Here is a 16,307-nt window from a genome sequence, read left to right on the forward strand (position 1 = left end):
AAGGGTCCATAGAATGAGCCTAAGATGATGACATAATTTTGGATGCTCTCCTTCCTTTCCCGGTTCTTTCAATATACTCAGCTGCAAAACATTGTCAGAAACTCCTGCAATGCTCAGTCTGTGGGCAAGAACCTGATTAGGGTGCAGAAGAGACAACTCATTTTCCCTATTGACTATTCCCCCATTTTCCCTATTGTGACTATTCCCTCAGAGACTTTCATGCCCACTGAAAGATCTGCACTTCACTCAAGATCAGATGTTGGTCTCAGCCGAGGATGGTTTCTCACATGAATCATCCCTGGGCTCCTTCACCATTTAAAGAGAGTGTTTCCCCATAATCCACCCCTATAATAAGGTGCATACCCAGAAAGTATGGACTTCACATGAGGAGCTAGAGATGTCAATGTGATTTTAGACAAGAGATGTGTGTTATAAAAAGAAACACTGTTTCCTAGGAAGTGGCCCTACCACAGCATTTTGCTATCTGTTCCTGTCCCTGCTGACACTCTCACAACATCCCTCTGGTGAGACTGCTGGTCTTCTCTCCCACTGATAATTAGAATGACCACCTCCAGCAAAGATGAGCAGGTGGAAATGGGAGCTGGATGGGAGAAAAGTGTTTTCTCTCAGCACCTGCCAAGGACTGAAAGGCTTCTAGTGCCGTTAGTGCACTTGTCCAGATGTAAGTGCATCTGCTGGGTCACCAGGTAGGTTCCAGGAGCCTGCTTGGAATCTGAGCTTCTCAGGCATCTCCAGATGTATGGAGACCTTCACTGGGCAGTTCTGCAAGCTGGTGGAGGCTTGACCATGCTGCCTGCTGTGCATTGCTGCCTCTTTGTTGGCGACCTGCAAAGCTCTTGGGCTTGATGGTGGAAGGGGCACAGCAGGTGTTTCACAATGACCCTGGCCAAAAATGGCACCTCTGCTCCACCCTTTCCCATCCAGCCACATCCTCTTGAAATGCCTGAGGGCACTCTGTGGGAGCAGGTGACCAGAAAAGGGAAGGAAGGATGTTTTATGCCTCAGCTCTCTTCCTTTCAGAGGATTTTGGCAGAAAGGACTGTTTTTTTGCTCCTGGTCTCTCCAGCAGAAGGGATATATAGCAGAAGTGTCTGATCTGAAGCTGTTTGCAGCTACTGTGATGTAACATTTGAATGCAAATGTGTAACATTTGAAGCTGGAGTTTCAAATAAACACTCCCTTTACAAACATTGTTTTGATCAAATCACTGAGAAAATTGGAGTAAATTTACACTTATATACCATCTTTCTAACAGGAGATTTCTGCCATGCTTGGTACTTTCAACCTTAACTACTGGACCCTGGAGCTAAAAGCTGCATTTTTTTCTTCTATTTTCTTTTTTAATTGTATCAAAGACAAATCTTAACTTTTCTCAGCAAGATATTAATTCAGAATCAGCAGAAACTAGAATAGGCCAAAACTAAAACAAAGAAAGCAAATTGGAACAAAAGGGCTGTGTCAGCTTTTAGTAACCTTACCAGCAGATCCAAATTAATTTTTTGAAAGCATTCCAGAATGTGACAGGCTCTCTGGGCACCAGTGTATGTGAGTCCTCAGCTGGGTTTGAGGAAAGCTGCAAAGAGCAGAGCAAGGTGGGGGGAACAGGAAAGTCTGTGGGATGAGAACACCTCTTGCTAGTTCCATTTAAGCAGAAAATTAGCCAAGCACACTGACTGTGCCTGCTTTGTGATCAAGCATTCATATAACAAAAATACCATCCTAAATTGCCTTGTCAGAACACTGCTAGCAGCGTTTGCAGAGATCAAGTATTTATTTGGATGTGGAGAATGAATTCCTGCGATGCATTTAAACAGAGCAGCTTCCTCTGCCATTTGCCAGCTTTAATGACTTGTTCAGTGCAGGCCGTGTGGCACCAGACTGTGGTGCACAGAGGAGCAGCTCCTCACGCAGCCCGTGAGCCTCCAGCTGATGTCATTCCGCGCAGCCACACGCGGCTCTGCTGACACCAGCGCTGCTGGGGCCTTTTCTCTGTTCACCCTCTTAGCAGGGACAGCAGCAGCAGCACACCAGAGCAAGTGTGGCTACCCATCCCCTCCGGAGCTATAGAAAATAGAGAATTGTTAACATATTTCCAGAGCTGCAAAGAAACCTATTAGGTTGGTAAAAGGTAGAAATCAGGTAACCTGCTTTCTCGTGTCTCTTTTCCAATGGGCTTCTTGATGGCTGAGTTCACAAGGCAATATTTCTCTTGAAAGAAGGGAGTCTGGATGCTTCTCACCTACAAAATCTATTTTTTTTTTTTTTTTTTTAACAGAAAGTGTTTTCAGACTGCTCATTTCTATGTGGGGGACAGCAGTTCCCCCCGGGTGGCCCCCTTGATGGCTGAGTTCACAAGGCAACATTTCTCTTGAAAGAAGGGAGTCTGAATTCTTCTCACCTACAAAATCTACTTCTTTTTTTTTCTTTTTTTTTTTTTTTTTTTTTTTTTTTTTTTTTTTTTTTTTTTTAAAAAGTTATTCTCCCCCCCCAAAATTTTTTTTTTTTTTTTTTTTTTTTTTTTTTTTTATCTTTCAAGAAGTCAGTGTCTTTGAAATCTTGGCTGCTTTGTCAAATTCTGGCTGAGATTGCCTAGGAACCTCAAAAGCTACAGAGGCCTAAAGAAGTCCAGAAAAAGTTGAAAACTGTTACCTTGAACTTCAGATAGAGATGCATGTCACCTCATTTCAGCCCTCTTTAGAGATTCACACACAGTTTATTCACACTCTGAAGCTCCCTCTAGAGATCGGAGAAGGAAGAGCCATCCCCAAAAGCTCTTCCAGCCCATCTCTTCCAGGCACCTGCTCTATAATATGTGACAAATTATGGACAGCAATTCTTCATCCCTGTCCTGCCTCGTTCGATGTCCCACAGGTTTGCTAGGTTTATGTTCCAGTTTCAAATGTCCCGTCCCACAGACACTGCTCTGGGCCAGAGATGGTCCCTTCAGCCAGCCCCTGCTGTCCTGCAGTGAGCAGGAGATGCTGTTGTGGAAGACTGTGTGTGGCAGTGGTGCATCTCTGCCTGTCCTCCTCATGGATTTTTCAGGTACCTTTTGACCCTGTTGACACCAGCAAGACTTGGGAACACTTCTGAATGACAGAACACCTGCTGAGAGGGATGGATCTCATCCAGATCCAAAGAGAAATGGGCATCTGGCTATGAGCATGCAGTGTGTCCTTCTGTACCTCCCAAATATTTGTCATACACATACCACTGCTTGCATCCCTACTTAACTCAGTATTCAGCAGGAGATATATGGCTGTTGGGATGGCCTTTATGTCCATCATGAATCAAGTCTCTGTATTTGACAAACCTGCTTTGAAAAGTGTTTGTGAACTCTGCCTTTAAGGACAAATCGCATTTTTGATACCAAAATCAGATTTTGACTAATATCTCTTGTAGTATCCTAGGGCTCCCCTCTACGATGGGTGTTATTTTATATTTGCAGCACATCAGACATCTAGTGATTGTTTTCAGAGCAGATGACAACATTTTGTAGTGAGCTGGTATAGCTCTAGAAAAAATGTTTTCACACTTGAAGCAGCTCTGCAGACTTGGAGGACTGGAACTGGGCAGAAAGGGTGAACATGTTCTCTTCCTTTCAGCCCTTCCTTGAACCTGGTGCAGTCAGGGGGCTGTATTGGATCTCAAAAAGCAGATTTTTTTGCTGTTCTTTGTGCCTCTTTACAGTGATGTGTGAAGATGAGCATCCTTCCTCCTTTAGCTTTAGTGCACACCAATCATTGCACCTGCAAGTCTTCCTTCTTCAGCCATTCTGTAGGCAGGTCTTCCCACAGGGAGTGGTAATGAGGGAGCCTAGAAAACAGCAGTCTCTTTTCCTAAAATCTGCTCCTCAGTAGGAATCTCTTCCTCCATAGCATGGTAGATTGCAAGTAGGCATTGATAATCAGGCCGCCTACTTCTCACCACTTTTTATATTTCGGGAGACATATGGTGGCTGACGCATTTCCTGATGTATACTCAAAAATCACATCAGTTTGGATGCAGGACCTCTGATTATGGACATGGAGCTACAGACAATTCATTTCCCTGCTGTTCTGCAGCATTTTCAATGAACTTTGGTGGTTCTTGTTCTCACCTGATATGTAAGGAAAAAAAGGCAGGGAGGAAGCCAATGGTTTGCTCCTTGCCTTCTGGGCAGAACAAATGGTGAACGGAGGTGGCCTTAGTTTCAGATGAATGTTTGCTCCCTGAAGCTACCCTCTGACCTGGCACAGCTTTTATAATACTGATCAGGTCATGATTTTAAATTCTCTTGTTCTGGGGATGGTTGAGACTTTCCCATGTTTAAGGATATATCATACTGCATTCTTCTCTTTATATTTCTTGGAAAATAAAAGGTTTCTGTAAGCCAACAAGAATTTCCCTTGTAAGGTTTCTGGAACAAAATGTCTTTTTTTTTAGATTATTAATATGGAAGTGATTGGACAGCTGTCATAGGAATCCTCATTTGAATAGATGTCAGCAAGAAGGAAAGAATATTGCTTCATGCAGGTAATTTAAAAAACATCTTAGAATCTGTTCATTGGTTCAAAACTGCCAGAAGAGTTAGTGGAAAAGGAGCAAGAGACACGGATATATTCAGGATCCCACAGCTAAGCACTTTACATAACAGACCTTACATATGCTGAAAAGTAAGGTGGTGAAGCAACCCACCAGACACATTTCTCCTCCTCTAGTTCTTCTCTGAATTTGCCTGCTTGGCCAAATTCACACATTTCCCCTGTCTTCACAGGTGCAGTGATACCAGCAGCTATTTTTGCTCTTAGCTCAGGGCAGCATTTCAGCTGCTGGACATCTGCGCCAAACTGCTCCTTTCCTTTGCTGGCTTTGCATCCCAGTGTCCTCTAGAAAAGTGCTGGGAACGTCATCTTCCATCCCTGCCCTCCAGCAACACAAGGGCAGGAGAGGGGGCAACCTCTTCTCCCTGAAGGATTCTTGTCCACCTCTTCTGAGCCATTATGAGCTTGTTTTTATGAGGTGGTAGCTCATCTTCCTGGCTTCTCTGCAGAAAGTGGAGGAGTTGCAGGTGGTTGTTCTCTGCCTGACCAGGGTGGGCCCCAAAGGGGAGCCAGTGAACCACAAAGGCTGCAGTCAGCCAGAAGTTAAGACCAGCTGCCTCAGAGGAAATAAGTGTCTAAGTGATGTGAATGTCATGGTTCAGAGTGGGATGGGAGAAGATGTGAGTCCCCACCAGGAGCTGGTAGGGAGACATGTACATTACCACCCAAACCAAAACTGTGGGTCAGGATTTTCTCCAGACAGCAGCTGCAAGGTGGAACAAATTGCTCTTTCTACTGTCCCCTTTGGGTTTTGTGTCTGTTGCATGGGATGGAGATGCTAGTTTTTTAGAAGGACCTTTTGGAAACTGAAGCTGGCTGCTCTTGAGATGTTTCCTTGTGAAGGTGCTGAAATGAAGGTGAAAGGGTGTTTCACATGCAACTGAGTGCTCTGGGCCCAACAAAAGGTGAGCCAAGCCATTCCCACATTTTTAGGTGTTTGATGGCAGAAGAGTTTGGAATTACCAAACTGAGGTGCAGGAACTGTTGTTCCTGGCCATCCTGAACCTAAACCTGGTGAGTACTTCCAGTGTCAATGATAAGTGCAAGTGGCAGTAGAGTTTTGTTATAACTGAAATCTGCTGCTCTCTCCACTAGGGCTGAAACCAAACATCTGCATGCAACTTGGAAAAAGTGGAAAAGGAACAAAAGACACGGATGTATTCAGGATCCCACAATCAGGATCCTGTTGTCTGGATGTAGAGAGCTGCTGAACCAGTAGCTTTGAGAGCCTTTTACAGTCCCTGCTTCACCAAGGAGTGGTACTGTCAGGGTACCACCAGCCCTGCCATCCCTGCCCAGCATTTCCTGGGGCTCCCCCAACCCTGTTCTGGTCCCAGGAGGCCATTCCTGCCCCCTTGGAGCCATCAGCCCCTATCCCAGCAACACAGAAATAGGGCCAATCTCAAGTTCCCCACAGTCCTGCCTGGCCATGGTCCCACTGCTCCAGGGAGTATCCAATGCTCAGAGCCCCTCTCTGGGCCTGATCCTGATCCCACCTGCAGCTGACTTCTTGGCCTTGCCTCTGTGTGTGTATGGCAGGGAGCTGAGGTTCGTGGCAAATTAGAAGTTAAATAAGCAGACAAATTCATTACATTTTGAATAGGTTTTGGGGTTTGGTTTGTTTTTGGTTTTTTTTTTATGAAATTAGATTAATCATCTCTGAACCTTTTTTTTTTTGCAGACAGGAAATGTTGAGAATTAACACCTACAGCTGGGCCTCAGCAGGAGAAGGGTAGAAAATGTGAATCAGACTAAAATTGGAGGATCCAAGCAACTGTATTTTTAAGAATTGTGAATGACTCTCAATTCTCCTATCTCCAAAACAGAGATGGGCATTACATGTTTGGGAAAGTAATGGCAAGGTGAAATGAAATGCAGTTGGGTTGTTTCATGTGGAAAAATCATAAGGAAGGGGAGGAATAGGAGAAAGAATTCAAGAAGAATTATCCTCAGTATGAGTACAAAAAGCTGAACACTGCACCTTTGTAAGGTCCTCTTCCTAGGACTTTTAATGTAATCTATGGTGGCCACTTGGCTTTGTGCTCTAGAGTCAAATATCACAAAAGGGAGATAGAATAATTGGAAAGCTACCATGATTTTGCAATTTTTTTAGTTGGCTAGCAGGCACTAAGTTTGGTTTGGATTACTATATATTTTTGCAAGTTAATAGGCATTTGTTAGTGGTTATAATAATCTATACTTTCCATGCTGGCTGGGAAGTGCTCTAAGGGGCTTTCAGATCTGATCTCTTCCAGTGCAAGCTGGCTCCCATTGATAGTACCTGCAAAAAATAAATTGTTCTGTAGTATTTGCTGGCAGATTCTTGCTACTCTTCCAGAGACCTCTGTCCATACTGACAGTGCATGCAGAGACCATCAGCCTGGAATATCACCGAGATCCTGTTGTTCTTGATTTCACCTCTTCTAGGGTGAGGTAGCAAAGCTGGCTGTAATTGTGATGGTAAATGCACAAGAGGGAGAGAGAATCTGTCCCAGGGAGGATCCTTCCTATCTGTTCTTTTTCATGTCTGCATTGCAGGGAAATATGTACTAGTACATGTTTCTTAATTAAGTTTGACCATGACTGGAGTAATGATCTCTGGTGCACAATTTCAGGTTGTTGTGCTGCTAATCACACAAGAAACATCAGGTTTTGGGGGAGGAGGGTGAGCCATGAACCACAGTCTTTGTGTATTTGCTACTCTATGAGGTGATGCTGTATTCCTGTCTCCTTGTGGGGCTTGATTATTCTCTTATACTTCTGCATCCTTCCCCCTATTCCTGCTTGTATATAAAATGATCATGAGATTATATAATCTTTGTACAAATAAGGAAAGGGAATATTAGAAAAAAAACAGAAGAAGAAAACCAAGTAAGTAGGAACGCCTAAAATAATTACAAAATTTAGCCTCAAGTTGTTCAATTTAACATTTGATAGAAAATGGTGGAGACAAAAGTGGAGTGAGACAAGGATTACCAAAATGTGTGGCAGTGTTGCTGTGGCACATACTGAGAAAGAAGTTTTCCTCTGGAGATGGTTGGTGTTGTGGTTGGCACCACTATACAGGATTTAGGTATACAGCTGTGTGCCAGCTGTGTGTGTAAAATAAAACAGTCTTGGGAATATTACGTTACAGGCTGGAGGGAAGTGTGCTATTGTGTTGCATTATTACACTTGTAAAATAAGATTTGCAGAGAATGGGGGAGGTAGAAAGACTTCTGTCCCAGCACAAGTATTGGCACTGGAGATTGCAGAGTTGGTGAGTACAAAAACCTGCTTAGACACTGTAACACCTTTAGTTTTTGAAGGACATCAAGGATTCTACCAGACCTAGATGGATCAGAGCAGACACACAGTCATCCACCTGATGGCAGGAAACTTTAGGGGATATCAACAACTCCACTATTCAATTCTTTATGCCCCCTACTACTACATGGAGTAAATGTCATACAGTCAAGTTCTCTTGTCTTTGGAAAATTTCTAGTGAACTTTACTCTTTAAGCCATCCCACTTCCTTCTGGATTTGAGACTCCAGATCCAGATTTGCTGAATTTGCCTTCTTATTGGCACTCTCTGCTGCATCATAACATCATAATTCCTCACCTAGGGGAATTATGATGTCCTAGGGGACCTCAATGGCAAGGAGGAGTTAGAAAGAAAACATAAATGCAAGAAAAATGTGTTTATTTTCCTAAAGTCTTTTTTACCATAACTGTGCAAGAAAATATCAAAGTGTCTGTATGGTGGATTTTTGAATCAGACTTTGTGAATTAATTGAAGATTAAGAGTCTTCCAAAATCTTCAAGAGGTTTGTTTTACTGTTCTTTAGTGGAATGAAATAGAGGAGTGAGGTGTCTTTTTTCACTCACAGATTGAAAAAGGGAGTTTAATCATATCTTGTCAGCATCATACCTAAACTGTTCAAGTGTGCTTTGTTTACATGAGGTATAAATGCAGCAATCTGGCCCTGCTAAAATATTGATGGCCATTAAATTTCAAAGTAAATAAATTAGGAACTCCTGACAGACACAAAACTATACCCAAAGTTGTAGCTGGTAAGAATGTACGCGTGCTTAGGGGTAGTCACCACAATGTGCATAAAGAGCTTTGCCTCACTTTGTGCTGCAGCCAAAGCTTTTATGTACAGAAACTGCTGTGACATGATCTGAAGCATGGAAAAAGAACAGTGAGCGAAAATTGTGTTTTTTTCTTTCCAGCTTCAGATCAAAATACATATAGAATGGTGCTCTGACATCTCTTGCAGACTCAAGATCTGTCCATTTCTTTTTCCATGTTAATGAATCACATGAACAAATTTTACAGATTTAGCACTGTGTGCTTCATTTAGAGTGTGGTCTCTTTCTGTGCACCAGAGACTTACGTGAAGATCTGTGGTCCATCTTTTTAATCTTTGGTGTTCAGGTCCCAAATTATTCCACTGATATTGCAGAGCCTTTTGCTACGTTAACAATAGGAAAGTGTCTCAAATAGGGGAATATAAAGTATGTGCTGTCTCATACTTCATGCATAGAAATGTGAAACATCTGGAAACTTTATGTTTGGAAGTAAAGGAAAAAAATATACCCGAGTGTTTCACAGTAGCCAGAGGTATAAACCTCAGTAGGAGAAGCGGCAGGACAGCTTTGTGCTACCTCACACCCTTTGAAACCGTTTTATTTTAAAGAATGATACTATTTGCTGTCTTATGTAATGTAAAAAGGACCTTCTGAAGTTAATACTGAGTTTTCTGACTCACCTTAACTTTAAAGTAGAATTTCTAATTTAGGAAGAAAAACAAAACTTGCATGTTCTCGAGGTCCATTTGCTGGCAGGACTCGGGATTCTTCGTCCCCATGTTACTCAAATCCAACTCTTTTCCTGACAAGACATCAACAGGGGGGAAACAGCCGCTCCCACGGCCTCACAGATGTAGAAAAAGGATGATTTCGTGACAGATAAAGTAGGAAAAAGCCATTTTATTTCACCCGAAGACACACAAGACGGAGAGCGGGGCGCCGGGCGGGGCAGACAGCGCCGGCCGCGCTGCGATCATCGGGGCTCCCCGTTACCCCGCGGGGCCCGAGAGCGCCCGGGCCCGCCGCCAAGAAGCCGAAGAAGGCGGCGAGCGGCTCCAAAGCCCGCAAGCCCGCGGGGCCCAGCGTCACCGAGCTGATCACCAAGGCCGTGTCCGCCTCCAAGGAGCGCAAGGGGCTCTCGCTCGCCGCGCTCAAGAAGGCGCTGGCCGCCGGCGGCTACGACGTGGAGAAGAACAACAGCCGCATCAAATTGGGCATTAAGAGTCTCGTCAGCAAGGGCACCCTGGTGCAGAGCAGAGGTCTGGCTCTCTCCGCCTCAGCAAAAAAAAAAAAAAAAAAAAAAAAAAACCGGAAAACAAAAAAAAAAGGCCCCAAAAAAAAAAAAAAAAAAAAAAAAAAAAAAAAAAAAGCCCGGAGAAGCAAAAGAAAAGGCTCCTAAGAAAAACAAAACAAAACAAAACAAAAAACAAAAACCCACAGTAATCAAGCCGAAGAAGCCGGCGGCTAAGAAGCCCGCCAGCGCCGCCAAGAAGGCGGTGGCAGCAAAGAACAGCCTCAAGAAAGTTATGTCCGCAGCCAAGAAGGCAGCCAAGAGTCCCAAGGTGACAAAGGCTGTCAGGCCCAAGAAAGCGCGGCAGCAGCGAAGAGCCCGGCTAAGGCGAAGGCGGTGAAGCCCAAAGCAGCCAAGCCGAAAGCGGCCAAGGCAAAGAAGGCAGCTCCCAAGAAGTAAGCCCCAAGGGGAAATAATCCTGCTTCGCATTTAAATCCAACGGCTCTTTTAAGAGCCACCGACATTTTCGGAAATGGGCTGAAATGCTGTGCCTGCCGCCGTTTTGGCGGGGGGGGTGTGGGGGAACCGCAGGCTGCTGGAAAATGTGCTGTTTGAGTCCGGGAACAGCTCGAGGCGCTCTTGAATTGGTTGGGGAGGGTAACAGCGCCTTGGTAGCTCAAAATGCCCACGAGGCGCGGGGATTGGTTGCGGAAGGGCCGAGCTGCTTCCTGGAACCGCTGCCAGCCCCGCCCCAGAGCGAAGCAATACAGCGCGGGGCTGGTGCTGTGTGCACGGAGCTGCGTCCGGCACTGACAGCGAAAATGTCCAAGATGAGCATTTCAGAACCTGCCGCGGGCTTTCGCCACCGTAATGAAATTCAAGCTCTTTCTCTGAAATTGTAGGTGGCTCTTAAAAGAGCCTTTGGGTTTCTCGTGGTGTCACTAGGCAGCCTTTGTTCTTCAGCGCTCACTTGGCTTTGGCCTTGTGGCTGTCGGTCTTCTTGGGCAGCAGCACGGCCTGGATGTTGGGCAGCACGCCGCCCTGCGCGATGGTCACCTTGCCCAGCAGCTTGTTGAGCTCCTCGTCGTTGCGGATGGCGAGCTGCAGGTGGCGGGGGATGATGCGCGTCTTCTTGTTGTCGCGGGCCGCGTTGCCCGCCAGCTCCAGGATCTCGGCCGTCAGGTACTCCAGCACGGCCGCCAGGTACACCGGCGCGCCGGCGCCCACGCGCTCCGCGTAGTTGCCCTTGCGCAGCAGCCGGTGCACGCGGCCCACGGGGAACTGCAGCCCGGCCCGCGACGAGCGCGACTTGGCCTTGGCGCGCGCCTTGCCGCCCTGCTTCCCGCGACCCGACATGGCTCCTGCTGCTGGTGCTATGAAAGAAACGAAGTCAAAAGCCGAATGCGATAAACTTAACTTATGAGCTCAGCCTTATATACCTCTTCAGCAGTAGGCGCGACTTTCGATTGGTTAAGACAGGGATGTGCTTAAAACAGCCAATAGGAACGCGGATCCAGATTTGACCAATGGCGATGAAGGGTGTAACGCTATCTCTGTAAAACTTGCCACAGCCAATAAAAACTTAGCTTTCAGGATCCCTAATTTGCATAACCGCCCTATAAATGCGGGCGCCCAGAAGGGCCGCTCATTCTCCGTCCGAGAGATCGTTGGTGTTGCTGAGGTCAGAGCATTCGCTGCAGCCATGCCCGAGCCGGCCAAGTCCGCCCCCGCGAGGGGAGAATGTGCATTTACGCTGTAAAAGTATCATAAATTAAAAGGAAAGCGGGATTGGCTATGCTTGCGGTAACCTTAGGCTATATCCTGCGTCTGATCCAATGCATCTGAGAACGTTCATAATTTCCTTTAAAAGCCGTAGGAGTCCGTTTTGATGTATGTACGCTGTAGTGGAGGCGGGCTAGACAAATAAATGCTGCCTGTGGTCTCAATTAAAACAGCGGAAGCACGTTCCTGTTGGCTGGTACATGGTATTTCTCTGCTGACCTACGTTAATGGAAGATGTTGTGAACCGGCAGCATTGAAAGCACAGGCTCCTTCAGACTACCCGGTGCTCTTGTTTCTTGTTATTTTTATTTAGAAAAACTTCAAGATGGATGCCCACTCCCCTGCCCTGCAATCTCCATTGCCGAGAGTGACTAGGGGAAGCAAAGCAGAAAGATTTCTCGCTCCCAAAGTGCGCTGTCCCGGCGCAGGTAGCGCCAAACACAGGCTCCCCTGTGTGGCTCCTTCTCGGCTTTCGTCCGCCCCTGTCTCCCCACCGCCGTTTCCCCGCTCCCCGTTCGGGCGGGCGGGCAGAGCCAGGGCCGCGCCGCTGCCGCGCTCGGTCCGACCTGAGTGAGGACTGCGCGCAGCCTCCCCGCGGGAGGGCCCGGCCGCCTCCCGCCCTGCCGCTGATTGGTTCCCCTCTCGCCTCGCCGCCCGAGCGCGCGCTTCCCCGGGCCGCGCTCGTCGCAAGGGACGCGGCGCTTCCAGCGGCCCGGGCAGCAGCCGCGACAGCTCGGCGGGGCCAGGCAAGGCGGCTGCCGCCCGCGCCTTCGCCCTTTCTGCCGCGGCCCTCAACCGAACGCGGCTACGGAGCGGCAAGAAACCGCGAGCACTCGGCGAAGGAGGCGGCTGCCGGCGGCAGCTTTAGCCAGCGGTCCCGAGGCCGGGGACGAACGCGAGCGGAGCGGCCTTGGAAAACGCAGGGCGAGCCCCAGGCTCGGGCGGCGAGACGGTACCGCGCCGCTCTGAGGCGGTGCCGCCGCCGCTGCGGCTCGCAAGCCGCGGTGGGAAGGGGGCGGGGGCGGGGCGAGGCCGGGGCGCGATTGCCGCCCCGGAGGCGGGGCCTTTTCCCGGGCTCGCCACAAGCGTCCAATGGCAGCCGGCCGCTGTGGCGCGGGCGCGGGGGCCGGGCTATAAATAGCGGCGCGGCGGAGCCGGTGGCGCAGTGTGTGCTGTGGTGAGCGCGAGCGGCTGTGCGCGGGTGCTGGGGCTGCGATGGCGCGCACGAAGCAGACGGCGCGGAAGTCGACGGGCGGCAAGGCGCCCCGCAAGCAGCTGGCCACCAAGGCTGCCCGCAAGAGCGCGCCGGCCACGGGCGGCGTCAAGAAGCCGCACCGCTACCGGCCCGGCACGGTGGCGCTGCGCGAGATCCGGCGCTACCAGAAGTCCACGGAGCTGCTGATCCGCAAGCTGCCCTTCCAGCGCCTGGTGCGCGAGATCGCGCAGGACTTCAAGACCGACCTGCGCTTCCAGAGCTCGGCCGTCATGGCGCTGCAGGAGGCCAGCGAGGCCTACCTGGTGGGGCTCTTCGAGGACACCAACCTGTGCGCCATCCACGCCAAGCGCGTCACCATCATGCCCAAGGACATCCAGCTGGCCCGCCGCATCCGCGGGGAGCGCGCCTGAGTCCCCTGCCCTAGCCCGCACAGACCCAAAGGCTCTTTTAAGAGCCACCACATGCACATCAAAAAGAGCTGTTGCGCTGCCTGAACTTTTCCTTGAAATTCGCCTTATATGCTTTGCAAGAGTAAAGTGACAAGTACTTGACAGGGGGAGTGCAAAAAGCAGAAGTTGCAGGAGGGTGATTGGAGAGCCTCAGGCAGGGGGGAGGGGTTTACATCCCTGTGGCGGATGGATGTGACACAGCTTTCAGCAGAAAAGGGGCTGGAGGGGCCTGGCAGGGACACTCCTGTGTCTGCAGTCGAGCCGTGCTCAGGAAATCTGTGCCTTAAACCCTGCCCGGCTGGTTCAAGGCACGGGCAGAAACTCCCTGTGTCACTGTGCTGTGTTGCTGTCCCTTGTCACCGTCACACCGAACAAACAGATCGCCGTGAGGGGGCTGCCACCTTGCTCCAACAATTCTTAACACCCGGAACAAGAGTAACCATCGCAATAAATCCGTTTTGATGGTCTCAGGTTTGATATATATTGTTATTCCTGCTGTTGAAGCAATGGGCCACCATGCTGATGGCACCGGGTGCCTGAGGCTTCTTGCAGCACAGGAAAGTATCTTAAAAGGCCAAGACACTTCTTGAAATTTACTGTGGATTAAGGAATAATTCACCAAAATTTTTCAGGTTTGTTACTATAATACAAAACTGGGTGGGTGGGGAACGTTGTGGGTTTTAGTTTGTTTTGGGGTTTTTTGTTACTTTTTTTTTATGCAGAGGGGGTATTCTCAACAAGTTTTTTAAAAATCATGAATTTAAAATGTATGTGTTCTTGCCCTAATGAGAGTAAAAGTATTTGTCTTTTACCTTGCATTTCTTCAGTGGTGATCACCATACATGATGTATGCTGAGCTGTCATTCCTGCATCCAGTTCTTCAGCGTTCTCTGTGAGTTTCTGGAAGGACAGACACATACACCCGCAGTTTTCAGACTTCTAAGGACCCACCTTTGTTCAAATTCTTACAATGAGGCAAGGTCAGTCTAACAAGGGTCTGAGGATCAAAAGGAGGAGTTAAAAAATAAACCTCAGATTCGTTAGTGGCTGATGTTTCTCCAGCTGGCTCGCCGCATCCCCGGAGAGCGCGCCTGAGTTCTGTGCCGCAGCCCTTCCCGGCCAGGCACCGAGGCCACCCACACAGACCCAAAGGCTCTTTAGGAGCCACTACAAGCACAATAAAAGAGCTCTTGCCCTGTTGCAAAATGTGTATGGTTCACTGCTCGGGGGGAGAAGAGATTGCAGAGGTGCAGTTATGTATATGGGTAATGTGCCTCAGTGAGGCCCATCTCTATCGACAGAGCTGTAATCTAGTCCCAATGGCTGTTTTGGAAGCACTACATGCACCCTAATTTAAACTCTGGAGCTGCCTGGAAACGTATTTCCCTTACCTGATCAGAGGGAATAGCAGGTTTATGTATTAGTGCGAAATAGTGACTATCCTAGTGTGAAATAGTGACATCCCTGTGACTGGTGTTTTAGGGGTTTGTTCTGGGGCCTCCCTCGAGTACCGCTGTAGTTGTGTTACACTGATGACACACCTATAAAGTGCTTCAGCAACTCTCACTGCTGATACAGCTCGTAGCCCCGCGCGCGGCTCGGCGGTGGAGTGCACGGGGAGCGGGGAAACGGCGGTGGGGAGACAGGGGCGAACGAAAGCCGAGAAGGAGCCACACAGGGGAGCCTGTGCTAGGCGGTAGTGCCCATGCAGGACAGCGCACTTTGGGGGCCAAAACGCGGAGCATCGTCCCACTTTTCCTCCACCGGTTTGCCGCAAAAATATATTTTGGGGATAGTGAAGAAGAGCGGGCATCCATCCCGGATCCTTTTGCTCAGGAACAAAGAAGTAGAAAACAAGAGCACAGGGCCGTATGAAACAGTTTGTGCTTTTCGTGGGTCCAATTCAGGCATTAAAAGAACAGGCGTGGTTTGGTTTTTTGTTTTTGTTCCCCTCAGCGTGTATTAACCAGAACACCGGGTAGCAGCGGTCATAGGATTCGTTTTGGCCGCTTTGAGACCGATGTTATATTTCTTAGCTGCCTCCCCTGCACTGAACAGGTAAGATGAGCGGGCTCCTAAGGAGGAAAGGATAGAGCCTCAGTTTACCACAGACACTGCTACTCCTTTTTTTTTTAAATTATACGTTTACAGCATAAATGCCTATTTCCCTCCCTCCACAGGTCAAACAGTTGGGGCAGGAACTCGCCAGAGGATCAGCTCTTTTACTTAGAAAAGCTGCTGCTCTTCCAGCCGGTCACACTGCTGCTTGAAATTTAATTCTCTGCTGCTGCCCTGCCGGCTTCCGATTTCCTTCTGGCTTTAGTGGGGCTCCTCCTGGCTCATTTTCCCTTAGCATCTCCTGCAGGCTGGTGGCTGCAGAAGCCAGCAGCTCCTTGGCCTCACCAGGCTCTGTCCTGCAGTGGTGGCACTGCAGCAACGGGAGCCGTTTTCACCTGACCGTGCCTTTCCCCATCTCTGCCCCGCAGTATAGGAAAAAAGAGATGTGACTTAACATCTGTGACCTGGTGTGCGCTGAATTTCACTTTCCTGAAAGTCAGTCGGTGCTGAATTCACCTTCCACAGGGGAAGGAATCTGCGCTTCCCTCGGTGTCACCTTGTTCCACGTAATGGGACTGTCCTGCACATTGAATTGTAGCGAACACTGGGAAAGACTTCTAAGAAAAACCGTGTGTGCAACATCTCGATGATGTGTGAATCCTAGAATAAAATTCTAGTTTGTAGGCTGTAGAAACTTCCAACAGAGAAATTTTATGGGTTTCTTCGCCTTACAAAAGAATGGTCTGATATTAAGGGTACAATGTAATAGTCAAAAAGATATATAATTAATAACTATCATTGTAGAATTTCCTCTCTTTTTTTTCTGCTATAGAATGTGCTCGGTTATTATGTAGTTGTGGTTTCGAGTTACATACTTGGGAAATAAAGCCA

General features: G+C 48.2%; 3 protein-coding genes across 3 annotated transcripts; 2 read left to right on the forward strand and 1 right to left on the reverse strand.

Annotated features, from left to right (window-relative positions):
• Positions 1 to 8,776: 8,776 nt before the first annotated feature.
• LOC121361239 (histone H1.11L-like) lies at positions 8,777 to 10,673 on the forward strand. The gene is given in 4 exon segments (XM_041481751.1): positions 8,777 to 8,790; positions 9,566 to 9,961; positions 10,035 to 10,267; positions 10,270 to 10,673. Coding segments are annotated over 4 exon segments (744 nt in total). The 3' UTR covers positions 10,371 to 10,673.
• Positions 10,674 to 10,810: 137 nt separating this feature from the next.
• On the reverse strand, positions 10,811 to 11,320 carry LOC121361137 (histone H2A-IV). Its single transcript, XM_041481552.1, has one exon. The coding sequence runs from the start codon at positions 11,265 to 11,267 to the stop codon at positions 10,878 to 10,880; it is 390 nt and encodes a 129-aa protein (XP_041337486.1). The 5' UTR covers positions 11,268 to 11,320; the 3' UTR covers positions 10,811 to 10,877.
• A 1,537-nt stretch (positions 11,321 to 12,857) lies between these two features.
• On the forward strand, positions 12,858 to 14,918 carry LOC121361136 (histone H3). Its single transcript, XM_041481551.1, has 2 exons — positions 12,858 to 13,990; positions 14,186 to 14,918. The coding sequence occupies exon 1, from the start codon at positions 12,909 to 12,911 to the stop codon at positions 13,317 to 13,319; it is 411 nt and encodes a 136-aa protein (XP_041337485.1). The 5' UTR covers positions 12,858 to 12,908; the 3' UTR covers positions 13,320 to 13,990; positions 14,186 to 14,918.
• Positions 14,919 to 16,307: the final 1,389 nt, after the last annotated feature.

The sequence above is a fragment of the Pyrgilauda ruficollis genome, unplaced genomic scaffold (assembly GCF_017590135.1).
Source record: "Pyrgilauda ruficollis isolate IOZ18807 unplaced genomic scaffold, ASM1759013v1 scaffold56, whole genome shotgun sequence".
In the NCBI taxonomy this organism is placed as follows: Eukaryota; Metazoa; Chordata; class Aves; order Passeriformes; family Passeridae; genus Pyrgilauda; species Pyrgilauda ruficollis.